Source organism: Spodoptera frugiperda, chromosome 8, assembly GCF_023101765.2.
Source record: "Spodoptera frugiperda isolate SF20-4 chromosome 8, AGI-APGP_CSIRO_Sfru_2.0, whole genome shotgun sequence".
Lineage (NCBI taxonomy): Eukaryota > Metazoa > Arthropoda > Insecta > Lepidoptera > Noctuidae > Spodoptera > Spodoptera frugiperda.
The window spans coordinates 8,144,369-8,158,063 of NC_064219.1; the positions used below are offsets into that span (position 1 = coordinate 8,144,369).

Here is a 13,695-nt window from a genome sequence, read left to right on the forward strand (position 1 = left end):
ACTTAAAATAGGTAATTTATTCCAAAAAAAATGTATAGGCATTTTTCTCGTTCACTATGATAAGATTAATAAGTTCTATAAAAGGAAACAGGTATATTAGATCATCGTAAATCTTAGTAGTAGATGCTACGATTTATGGTACTTATAGCAAAACGGTTAACGTGTAGCAGCCCTGATAACCTTGAGAATGATGGCCAAGGCCACAGGTCAAACACATAGTTTTTCTATCTGTTGCGAACTCGAAACATTTTTTTTCTCCAAAGTTTTAAAATATAATCCACGCACCATACTTCCATACTAAAGTACTTAAGTTAAAAGAACAATGACCGATTGACCGTATCAAGTGTCGGCGCGTTAAGTTGCGAGCTCTAAGTGTTACGCATAGGGGTGGGAAAATTCACCCCGATTTTCATTTGCAGCATCAAAGCTTCAGTACCCCGGCATCGGCCGTAGTGAGTGGACGTGCGATCTGTGTCCGTTGTTCTCGTGATCGCGAGTGTAAATACGATGTCGAGTGTTACAGTGCGCAAATAAGTGTTACATTGGAATGTTCTTTGTTCATCAGCTGTGAACGTCATCGGAAATCACAATGTGAGTAATTAAGTATGATTTTATTAATGACGGGCGATAGTACGGACATTTTTTATGCGGTTGTTAGTCATCGAAACCAGATGACAGTTGCTCGTAATTGACAGGAAAGGATGATAAAAAATGTGGGTAGCTGTGTTACAAAGTAACTGATTTCTTCTGTCATACGATTAAATCAATTACTTAATGCATTTTAAACGGCTGTTTCACTACCTTCATATAAGTGCGTGATAAACTTATGTGACAGATAGTGCGTATAAATTACATTCTTAATTCAAAATTATCTGATACATAGACCCTATACAGACATTGTGAAACAAGTCCTAAGAGTAAATTAGCGGTTTCTACAGTCGTAATAATGTTCGAAATTCCAATATCGAAAGCACTGTTAGCAGTTCAAGGTCACGACTGAAATATAACTTGTAACACAAATGCAACAAATAATTAGATATTTAATTGAAGTATGTCACTCAAGATAAATAGTCAACAACATAACGTCACGCCTTTTTATCTCCGAAGGGGTAGACAGAGGTGCACTTTACGGCACGTATTGCCACTATACAATGTACACTTTTCACCATGTGTGTTATAAGTTCCATGTAATAGAGGAGCCTATTGCCATATACTGGACACAATTCCAGACTCCGTGCTACTATTGAAAATTTTCGAAAAACCGAAAAAAGCCCAGTAATTCTTTTTCCCACCTGGGAATCGAACCCTCTTTGCTTTGACGTTCAAAAGTGCCTTCCTGGTCTATTTGAAATAAATGATTTTGACTTTGTCTTTGAACCCGAGACCTCTATTCCTTCGGCAGTCGTCAAAAATAAATTATTACGACTTTTCACTCGACCAACGAGGCAGTCAAGATAAATAGTACATAGATATAATAGACTGCCTCGTTGGCCGAGTGGTTGCAAGTTCATAGAAAATATGTTTTTGATGTTTCGAAAAAAATTGACCTTCGGGGATAAAAGGCGTGTCGTTTCGTTGCGTTAATTGAAGTATATATGTCACTCAAGATAAATCGTATACATAAAAAGTACATAGACATACATAATGGTTCCTTCATGAAACATAAACATACAAGAGTAGAAAAAAGGTTTCGTTTGTCATAATATCCGAATCCCGTTTCCATATAATAATGCGCATGAATGCATGAGTAACTGCTAGTGAGGGAGATTTACCTTATTTGTGTAGCCGATACACAAGAAAATACTTTGTGTTATTATCTACATATTTGTATCCTTATAGGCATATCAGCTTATAGTTATGTGAAGAATGTCTTACTAAGCTTATTAGATACCAATATTTTGACTGCAAACGTTTGTGAGGATGAATGGTTTGTTACTCATGCAATGTCACGCCTTTTATCCCCGAAGGGGTAGGCAGAGGTGGACCTAAACGTTACGGCACGTTACGTGGCATTATGCCTCTGTATAATGTACACTGACTTTTCACCATTTGTGTTATATGTATGACCCATATAATAGAGAGTGAGCTTATTGTCATATACCGGGCACAATTCCATACTCCGTGCTACCATTGAGATATTTACGAAAAACCTGAAAAAAAGCTAATATACTAAGGCATGAACTGTTAGATAGTTTATCAGTAAGGGCATAGGGACCGTGCAAATGGTACTGATTGATAACACATGTGCCTACAGGTAACTGGCAAAAATATGGCGTAACATATAATGGTGATGTAAAGTGATGTAACATATGGTGTAATTACTACTTCCGCGTGGTTTTACCCACTCTGCTCGGCTCCTATTGATCGTAGCGTGATGTTATACAGTCTAAAATAAATTGACTATTCAACACAAAAAGATTTTTTTCAAATCGGACCAGTAGTCCCGAAGATTTTTTTATGGTATAAGCCGGTAAACGAACCGATAGATCACCTGATGGTAAGCAATCGCCGCCGCCCATGGGCACCCGAAACATCAGAACCGTTACAAGTGCATTACCCTTTTGGGGGTTACGAATTTAAGGGTTATTGGGGAATCGTGGATTAAGAAGATTGCGAAGCGGGGTAGTTGAGCCTACCCCTTCGCGACCGATCTTTCGATAATCTCACAATATACAAGGAATTAACGTAAGCGTATTTTCACGTCGGTTTTCTGTAAGGCCGTGGTATCATTTCGGTCGTACCGGTCCATTCGTGGCTCTCCGGCAAAAGGCACGCACTTGTAACGCTTCTGGTGTTTTGGATGTCCATGGGCAGCGCTGATCGCTTATCAGGTGATTTATCTGCTCGTTTACATGCAAAAAAGGTCATCACAGCAGCTCTTTGAGGAAAAAAATCACAGTAATGCACTATGTTAGTTACCCAACGTGGGTCGAATACAAACGTTATGTAAACTAGTCGCGATATTGTTTACAATGTGCTGTTATAGCCGGCATTAATTAATTAATAGCCTTGTATAGCATTACATATTGTAATTGCTAATTATCATAATATAATGTCGCCTTTGATGACAGGTACAACAATGGAGTTTTCGGTGACAACCATTAGATATTATATCTATTTAATATATATGTATTTATGTTTGTTTGTAGTGTATTCGGATGTAGATAAGTATAATGTTAATATAGGTAAATAAGTGTCGAGGTGGCCCGGAGGTTTAAGACGCATTTCTCATGCATGAGAGTTTAGGTTCGAAACCTACCAACGGCAATTACCAATATGACTTTTACCGAGTTATAATGTACTATCTTATATTATTTAGACACCGCTGACAAACGGTGAAGGTAACCTGGGCTTATAACTATTTTTTAATTATAAGTTTGAAATCGCCAACCCGCATTGAGCAAGCGTGATGATTGATGCTTAACCCATCGTATGCTGAAGCACTGATCAGTGCGAGACACAATGTGTATTCTATTTTTGTCTCATATACCCGCAGACGAAAGGTTAAACCTCTCCTTGTGGGAAGAGGCTTTGGTTAGCAGTGGCTTTACAATATGTAAGAATATTGTTACTTATTTAAAGCACTAACTCCCGTACTTAGAGTCATTTAATGGTTACTTAACCCAGTCCTTAGCAATTGTTTTCGGAACAAAATCGTTACTAAGGAATAGTTTAAGTAATCATTAAATGTCCCTGAGTGCGGCATTAACCTAATTAACCTACAAGAAAACAATTTAGTATTTTTTTCCTTAACTTACTTTTCTGCCGTTACAATACCTTCTTTATAATAGAACAAATCCTCTTTGTAATCGTTGAGAAAATGAGATTTATTATCTGCGAAAAGTAATTTCTAAGGCGGTACATCTCCGTATACCTTTTTGAGAAATAACTGGCACGGGGTTATGAAATAATCACTGGAGAGCTGGTGATAGTCATGATGGTAGCAGAGTAGGATACATTATCGTCACCTTGGGCTCCCAAGTGTAAGAGTAATATGTTTTTTTTATGGTACACGCCAGTAATCGAGCAGACGTATCACCTGATGGTAAGCAATCGCCGCCGCCTATGGACACTTGAACCACCAGAGGTTTCGTTACAAGTGCGTTGCCGGCCCTTTGGAGGTTAGGAATTTAAGAGTTGTTGGGGAATCGGGGATTGGGAAGGGGGGAAATCACTCACACAATGAAACACAACACAAGCGTTGTTTCACGTCCATTTTCGGTGAGGCCGTTTCACGTTCACGTTTCAAGTCAGTTCGGTATTATGAACATTTAATAACACGGAACATAGATTTTGTAACAAGACCCATATGCGTCGAATTTTTTATTCGCAGTTACATGGGTTTTGCAATGTCAGTACTAACATGTACTAGTGATAGCGATTCTGATTTACAAGTAGTCAAGGAGAACGGTTGTATTTACATGTCAAAATATTGCGCAGTGCAATCTCATCTAAGTACTTGTTATGGAATGTATGACGTCACGTTTTCATACTCGTAGCAAGAAGTACACTGAGATGGACAGATTTGAGACTTTAGTATGTTATAAGTCCCATATAGTAAAGGGAGATGCTAATTACAAGACTATCTACGTTTATTCTACCCTTTTTTTGAGCGGGGAAAATCATCCAATGTCTTATTCCACCTTGAGTGAGGCGAAAGGGAGTGTCAGACTCTTACTGACTAAAAATCACCACGTTCCTTTTCCTGCTTTGAGCCGGAGCCCCGGTAATATGTTACGTTACGTTGTCCGTAGCTCCCGATTCTATCCCTGTACTACGAATGAGAAATTGCGTTTGTCTATAGAGTTGAACAAAATACAATGTAAGAGATTAAGATAAATAACACTATTGAGTTTTCTACTCTTTTGGTAGATAGTGCTAAATGGTATTTGGCTTAAACACTGTTCAGAAGTCCACCTTATAATGTCAAGCATTGTTTTTTTATATTTTTTATTATTTTTATGGACGGTGAATGGGAGTAGTATAAAGTATGATTATTTTATGATCTTGAAGTAAACAAGGAAGTCGGAAGAAGTATTATTTTTACTTTGTCCGCTTTCCGTGTCTTAAAATAGAAAAGGTAAAAGTTGTTCAAACGTTTAGTGAATGAATGAAAATCGTTTGATTTTTGTTCTAAAATATTTTCATTTCGATATCTGTCTGTTTTGAGAAACCTTTGTAACGATTCTCAAAACAGACCTATCTCTCCTATATTTTTAACTTTTCGAGGAAATTTGTGTAATGTATCAACAGCCAGAAATGAAGGTAACGTGGGAATGTTTAGTAACACTGAATAACGGAACAACTCTTTGTGTGATCCACAAATTGTTGTTTCGGGTACTCCGTTATCACGTGTGAACATGTATGTTTATAAACGCACCCACGACACAGAAGAAAATCCAAGTGTTGACAACGTCTTTTAAAAAACTAAAAAAATGTGTGGTCTAAATTTATTCTGAAACCAGTGAAACCGATTAAGCATTTGCAAATATTTTCTGCAATATATAATTGCCACAAAACAGAGTTGCTGTACCTATTACACATCTTATATCAATTAGAGAACAACTATGAAACTAAACTATTACAAAAAATTAATCATTTTCCGCAGATACCTAATTTTCTGCAGTCATTCGAAAATTGTTATAAAAACGTCGACCCATTAAATGTAAAAAAAATGTTTTAGTTTCCTCAGTCAAAAATAAATTATTTCGACTTTTTAAAAAAATTTCATGATGATAGATTACATGATATACTTATTTTTCGAAATTTTGTTATAAGGAAAATTAAAACAACAGTATTTGCCATACAAATAACAGTATTTGCCATACAAATCTGATGACGTCATAACGCACTAACAACTATCGTTTTTGATGTTTTGAAAAAAGTATTGAATTTGACTAGTAGTACCTAAACTAGACTATTAGGTGTTCGCAATATGTATGTGTTCATAGATTAGTGATGTTCTTATTTACATCTCTTTTGTACCTTCTGCTATACGACTTTTGTATGGTTTTGACACGAGCAGTATTTTTTTTTTATATTTTTTCACACATTCCAAAACAATTTCTATGTAATTTTTTATTGTCTTCCGCCAAGAAATCCCAATTCATCATCACCGTTCCGCGTCTGTTCACAGATAAATTACTACGCTGCGATGCCAACATAGTTTCACAATATATTTAGTTCCAGATTTTTTTCAACGACACAAAAATCTTTTTGTTTTACGCTAATTTCACTACAAAGAATTTTTTGCATGCACTGTCTTATTATGACATTTTTTAATTGTGTGTGGGATTATTTTGTGTTTATTTCCTTTGATGCATAAAAAAAAAAATACACAAACTGTATAAAAATCTTTTAAGCTAATTTGTATCACGGCTTCATAGAAAACTGAGATGAAACAACGCTTGTCTTGTGTAAGTCCAATCCCCGATTCCCGAACTACCCTTATTTTTCTAGCCTCGAAAAGGCCGGCAACGCACTTGTAACGCCTCTGGTGTTTCGGGTGATCAGAGATCGGTCTGCTAGTTTAACGGTTTATGCCATAAAAAATGTCATTGATTTGATCTCTAGTGGTGATTGTTAGTGACAGATAACTGTTGATCACGAGTTTCCGGGTTTGATTTATAGTTTAGTATTGCTCACAATAATTTCTATGAATGTAACAGTATTGAATTGCAATTATTACGCTACTTTTATTATAACAATAACGTTTTCGCAGCTACAGAGAATTTTGAAATCGTAAGATTTAGGATGAATGGCATCGTGTCTTTTGTGTGATGTAGGATGATTTAATCAAAATATGGATGCCAATAACTATTTATATGCATTTGCACTTTTGTTACGTGTTCCTTTGTTTATGTCTTTGACTTTGTTGAAGGCAAATCCTCCGCTAAAGTCCGTCACCGGTGACCCCCGTGGCGTTTAAAGTGTTAAGCTAATGGAATTACTCAAGATAGAATGATTACATACCTTCCTTGTACACTATTGAGTGCCAAAATAGGACTGACTGCATATTGCTTTTTCTTTTTTTAATTCTTCTTCCAATAAAGGGCAATAAATACTTACCTACAACAAGTGCATTCATTTCCACCAGCCAGTACAAGCCGTGGCCATGTACAATAAACAGACACACTATTTAATAATAGTCGCAAACCTTGACAATGTTGCTCCAACGTACTACCAACACTCAACACCATGTATCTTCCGAGTTGGCACGTGTACAATACGCGGTTTGTTCCTCACATGTCCTAACTGTTTCGAACAAAACCGTCAGGGTGTTGAAAACAATTTGGAGTTTACTTCTAGTTTGTGTAGTCGTTCTTTGATTGATCTAAATATTATACGGGCGATAGAATATGTATAGACAGTTGTGTTGTTAGTTTGTGTGTGTGGGTGTGTGAGTGTATAGGCTTGTCATAATATGGTATGGTGGTATCTGTTATTCGCTTGTTCTTTTAAAGTGAGTTTGTTTGTTACACTTTAGGCTTGTACTTCGCTAATGTATTGCTAAGTGGCCGTGAAATTGATAACGTCTATCTGGTAATCTAGTATGGGCTGTGTTAGCAGATATGTGTATTGTGTAGAGCACTTAATTTTAAACAGTTATTAAATCGATTCTATATGAAAGGATGTTTTGTGTTATCTATACGGAGAACTTGAAATAGAGTAGGTGATTGATTGCTGGACCGAAAATATATGCAAATGATTTTAATTCTTAATGATAAATCTTAATATTGCTTACTGTTATGTCGAACAAATTAATTAATTTGACTGCCATCTAACTCTTTTGACTTACATTTTCATAGGATCTTCATCATCTTTTAAGTGTCATGCTTCGGCACTAATGAGCCATCACGACCGCAGTGATACCACGGCCTCACAAAAACCGACGTGAATAAACGATTGCGTTATGTTTGGTTGTGTGATTGAAAAAAATTCCCGATTCCCCAAAACCCTTAAATTCCTAACCCCCAAAAGACCAACGACGCACTTGTGACGTCTCTGGTGTTTCGGGTGTTCAATGGTGACGACGATAGCTTTACTATCAGGTGATCCATCTGCTACCGGCTTACCGGCTTATACCGTAAAAATATCTCTTAATAGCTAAACAAGCAGACTCCCTACATTCCCCAGTAAACTTTACGCAACTAAAGCCTCAGGGTATATTAGCAAAGTACAGACTTATGTTCCTTGTACAAATAAAGAGGAGCCAAGTCTCTTATGAAATAACATCTTCAAGATTACGTATCCACGCTGGAAATCTCCTAAAGGGGCCGGAATAAGCTCCGGCCTTAATTTGCAAACACAATTTGATATTTTGCCTCCAGCATCCAAAAGATCCTGGCAAATGGAGCGACACGTGAATGGTCCTGTTATTTTCGAAAATAATTTCATTTGTGAATTTTCTCTGTGTGTGAAAGTTGAGGGCTAATGGAACAATTAGAACTAAATAGGCTTTGGAATTTTCTGGAATTAGATTATTTGTTTGTGAATGTACCTACTTTTGTAAATATTATACACACATAACTACACGCCTTTTATCCCCGAAGGGGTAGGCAGAGGTGTATATTATGGCACGTAATGCCGCTATACAATGTACACTTGCTTTTCATTATTTGTGTTATAAGTCCCATGCATTTCTAGACTTTGACTGAGAAATTTTCGAAAACCGAAAAAAGCCCAGTAATACTTTGCCAGACCCGGGTATCGAACTCGAGACCCCTTGACCACTCGACTAACGAAGCAGTTAACAATATTGTAAACACTATATTATACTTATTCACGATATAGTTTTTTGTTGCGTCTGTTTTTGTACTCGTTCGTTTTACTGATGAGAAAAATATAAGAAAAAATAAGTTGAACAACATCAAACGGATCGACTAGTTAGTTGCGTTGTGTTCGTCTCATTCCATTGAAGCATTACTAATTAAAATGCACATTATCTTACAAGGTACGCAAAAACAGCGTGGCGTGCTACTTACTGCGATCCATACATACTTCTTTGGACTTCCGTCTTACTAATACATTAGTAAGTATTAGAAGCACTCCACACCTAGCTTTTTTGAAAGATATTAATGAGACTAGATCTAGACTAATAAATAAAATTGGAGTGTCTATTTGAAATATTGAAATAACCACTTTATATAATGACTTTATGTAATTGATACATACGATAAATGATATAATAATGATAACGTCTGTCTATGAATGCGATAAATGCACCAAAACAACATTTTTTAAATTTTTTGTCTGTCTGTTTGTTCTGGCAAATCTCTGAAATTGCTAGACCGATTTTGACGGGACTTTTATTGACTGAGGCTGTATGTTCGATTATCTCACGATTGGCCGAACCGATTTTGATGCGGTTGTCAGAAACGTGTTTGTTACCGTTAGGAGCAGGTTGAAGTCGGTTTTTTTAAACGTAGTTTACTGAAAATTATGCTAAGTGTCATTACAATACATTCAGCAATAATTTTAATACAACTTTCGTGAGACATAATAAGCAGTAGCAGCGCGACAGTCGCCGCATCGTGTGTCGCGGAAAGCTGCTCATGAATATGAGCCTCTAGCATGTCTTGAAACTAGTCGAGTTCCTCGTCAAACAGTTACATGAATAAGCCGATAATATAAACATTCAGCAATATTATTTGCCTCCATCCCTTCGCACCCGACGTCATATCATCACTCAGGCCCTTCTCTTTCATATCACATTTCAAAAAAAGCCATCCATCTTTTCTTTCTTTCCTGTATTTTCCATTTCCTATCATGGGAATATGAACATAAATTATGCGAGAGTTGTAGGTTTGTGGGGATGCAAGTGCGACAGTCGAATTCGAGGTTAGATTCTTTAAGCGGCTTCGTGTGTATAAATAGGTTTTTTTATGGAATAGGTGGTAAACGAGTAATCGATCAGCGCCGCCCATGGACACCCGCAACACCAGAGGAGTCACAGTGAGGTGATCCCGTTTTTCCCATTCCTGTGAGAATTTTATATAAAAAGTGCTCACTTACACTCTAAGGACATACATGTCAAGTTTTACTTTCTAGGTCCAGTAGTTTTGGCTGTGCGTTGTCTGTCAGTCAGTCACTATCGGAAGAGTTTTAAGGCTATTGTGTGTTTCAGTCATACAAATCTGAAGATATTGTGTTATCTACCTATTAAAAGGTCTGGAATTTAGTTTAGTTTCTTATATCAAGCTATGATGCCAGGAGCTGTAGCTGCTGAACTGTATGGCAGGGAAAGGTCTTTTCTTGTGTTATGGACGTTTTATGATTTATACATTCCTAATGAATCAGAGGTAATTTAAATAATTCCAGGTACTTTCTATAACGACATTCATGCGATGTATTTCTGCCTACTCCCTTGGGTAACATAGAAGCGAAATGTTATACATCAATATAAGAAAAGTCAACAGTTGGTTTGTCTGTTCGTTCGTGTGATTAGCATTAATTATCAGAGCCAGCAAAACTTGTGTAGAAGAGAAACTGATGAAAGAGATGGCAACACTTTATATGGTTTCAAACCATAGGATAAAAAGGGATAGCAGCATTTTTTATCACTAGGGCACATAGTAACTAATGATTGATGATCTTGATCTTGCTACTCGTACTTCACATTACATATTTAGAACATTTTAAACTTTGTTACTTTGTAATAAAGTTTAAATCTACTTATCTATTATGGATAATATGGTGTTTCAATATTCATGCCTATTGTTCCTTTAACACGTAGGGAGAAGTTGTTTGCTTTTACCAAATTATGCAACCAGGTCAGTGGAACAAAGGGTCAGTTGCTTTATGTCGGCTACTGGGCACTAGTCCAAGATTTACATTAAGAAGTTTGAAGTCTTGTCTTCGTTGTCACTGTCACTGGATAATTTTATCTTAACTGAAATATTAGAAGCCGTTACTACCTAGAGATAAATGTATTTTTGTTCGTTATAGTCTTTGTACAATAAATTGGCTTATCCGAACGTGAAACAACGCTTGCGTTGTGCGACTGAGGTTACCGGAGGCCCAATTATCCACGTTCCCAATTTTCCCAATCCCCGGTTCCCCAACAAACCTTTAATGCCTATCCTCCAAAAGGCAGACAACGCACTTGTAACGCGTCTGGTGTTTTGGGTGACCATGGGCGGCGGCGATTGCTTACCATCAGGTGATTGTTGCTCGTTGACCGGCTAGTATCTTAAAAAATCTCGAGAATCGAAGCATAATCATGAATGTATGCTGACCAGCTGTTTACTACAGATGGTAGTATTATGTTTTATGGCCGCATTATAAAATGTTGATTTTTCTTGACCTTACAATCTGTTAATAGTTTACGGCTACACTAGAGTTTGTCCAGAAATTCAACGTCTTGCGGATATCAGACAAGGTCAAATTATAAATACAACATCACGACTCATTCCCAGAAGGGATAGACAGAGGTGTAAGACTTAAGATTAACTATTTTGTAAATATGATTGCACGCATCCGTGTTTAGCTTCCACGAATCATATTCATTAGTACACATAGCTTAACGCTGGTAGAAACGGAATCAGTTAAGTTATGTTTTTTATGTGGAAACATGCGTGGCATGGATGTGTGCTATGGATGGCTTCCCCACTACTGACAGGTAGGTGCATCAAATACTCGACCTGTGCATCTTCCTCGCGGACAACATAGCTTAGTATCACTGATACTAAACGGTCACATGGTAATTCTCAGCATAGCTATTACATCTTCGTAGCGAAGAGACATTTATATATATGAAATATGAGATATGCTATGTATAGCTACATAGCATAATATCTCTAGTAGAAAAGTACCATAAGTACGTCCACCCGACTTGAGTTAAAATATCTATCCTTATAAGATTATCCTTAAAAGGTTATAGAATTAGTTACAAGGCCTATTGACTGTCACTATATTTAAACTAATTAGTGCTTACTTTGGAACTAGATTTCTTGTGGAACCTAAATTTATGTTTTTAATTAGCCACTTGACAGTAGTTTGTTATCGGTTTGTCTGTCTCACTTATTAACTGAATAGAATTGACTTGACTTTGACTGTTTTACTAACTGTATATGTCACATATGTAATTTCAGTAGTTTTATATATATTCACAGTAAGCATTAAACTACAATATCTAGTATCAAGTAAAAATAGTAATTACAAGGCGAGGTAATTATAATCTCAGTAATATGTAACTTAGCTTGACAAGTTCTATTTAATTCTGAAACTGTAATATTCTCAATTTAACTGTTGGTGTAAAAGTAAAATAAATTAAAAGTTTCAATATCCTAAAAGCCATAATACAAAAATAAAAATACAAAAGCCATAATCATCATCATCATCAGCCTGTTTTCGTCCACTGCTGGACATAGGCCTCTCCAATGGCACGCCACTGAGCTCGATTTTCAGCTCTACGCAAAGCCATAATACTAAACCTAATATTTTCCAACCTAATAATAAAAACAACATTCCTACATTCGAATTTCTAAAATTGTCCAATAACAAAACAACCAACAAAAAAAGTTAAACTAAGTACAGACTAATTTCAAAAGACAACAAGCAACTGTTAGAATTTAGGTACTTTCTTTGAATACTAATTGTTACTTGATCTCATTAACCTAGAACCTAGATTAATAGGGTTAATTATAGGACATTATATTGTCTAATTCAAGGTTATTACCTTGAAGACCTACTGGTCTAGACAGTGTTGTTTTAGCCTTGCTTTATAGGAGACTTGGACAAGCCACGGTCAATTTTATTTCACGCTCCTGATGCTTGAGAAATGTAAAGGTGCGTCTACGCTAGGAGAGCCGAGCACGAGCGGAGCACGAGCCGAACACAATTCGTATAGTGTGAACCGACTTACAAGCCTCGATTCCTCGAACGAGCGTGCTGTGAGCATTTCGTTCGTGCTCGGCTGCGTTCCGTCTATTGTCGGTTTTTGATGAACTATCAATATATATGTATATAACCACCTTTTAAACCTTCCCTGGACTTCCATAAATAATTCAAGACTATAATTAACTTAATCAGTCCATCCAATCTCGAGTTTTAGCGAGACTAACGAACAGCAATTGATTTTTATATATAGAGATATCCATATATAAAACCAATAGCCACGAATCGTTGTAGGTTCGTTGTACGTCCACACTTGATGCTGCGAACGACGAAGCCGACAACGGCTCCGCTTCTGCTTCGCTCGTGCTCGGTTCGACTAGCGTATACCCGCCTTTAGATCTATCTTAATTCTGTCGTAGATAGATATTGTAGTTTCATCATCATCAACAACTTATAAGTGGCTACTGCTAACCAAAGGCCTCGTCTCGTTTGAGCATTAATCACACGCTTGCTCAATGCTGGTTGGTAATTTCAAACTTATAATTAAAAATTATAAGTCCAGGTTTCCTCACGATGTGTAACTAATCTTAGAAAGTACATATAACTCGGAAAAAGTCACATTGGTAATTGTCGTTGGTACCCAGGTTTCGCACCTGCGTCGTCATGCACGCACGAGAAGCGGGCGTCTTAAATCTCCGGGCTACCACAACTTCTTGTAGAGTTATTTTTATGTGTAAATAGCATAACTAGAATAAATTATGTACCTAGTTTCCTGTTCGATAGTCAAATAACTGTGAAAAATTCAACAATTTTTTTTAACGTTTTTATTATAACAGACGCACTCAAATTCAACAAAAC

At 36.7% G+C, this 13,695-nt stretch overlaps 1 protein-coding gene across 1 annotated transcript in view; it reads left to right on the plus strand.

Moving 5' to 3' along the window:
- Positions 1 to 426: 426 nt before the first annotated feature.
- LOC118275515 (uncharacterized) overlaps positions 427 to 13,695 on the plus strand; it is a 197,660-nt gene continuing 184,391 nt past the window's right edge. Inside the window, exon 1 of the mRNA XM_035593505.2 lies at positions 427 to 591. Coding sequence (XP_035449398.2) covers positions 590 to 591 — 2 coding nt within the window. The 5' untranslated portion in view covers positions 427 to 589. The remainder of the gene's footprint in view (positions 592 to 13,695) is intronic.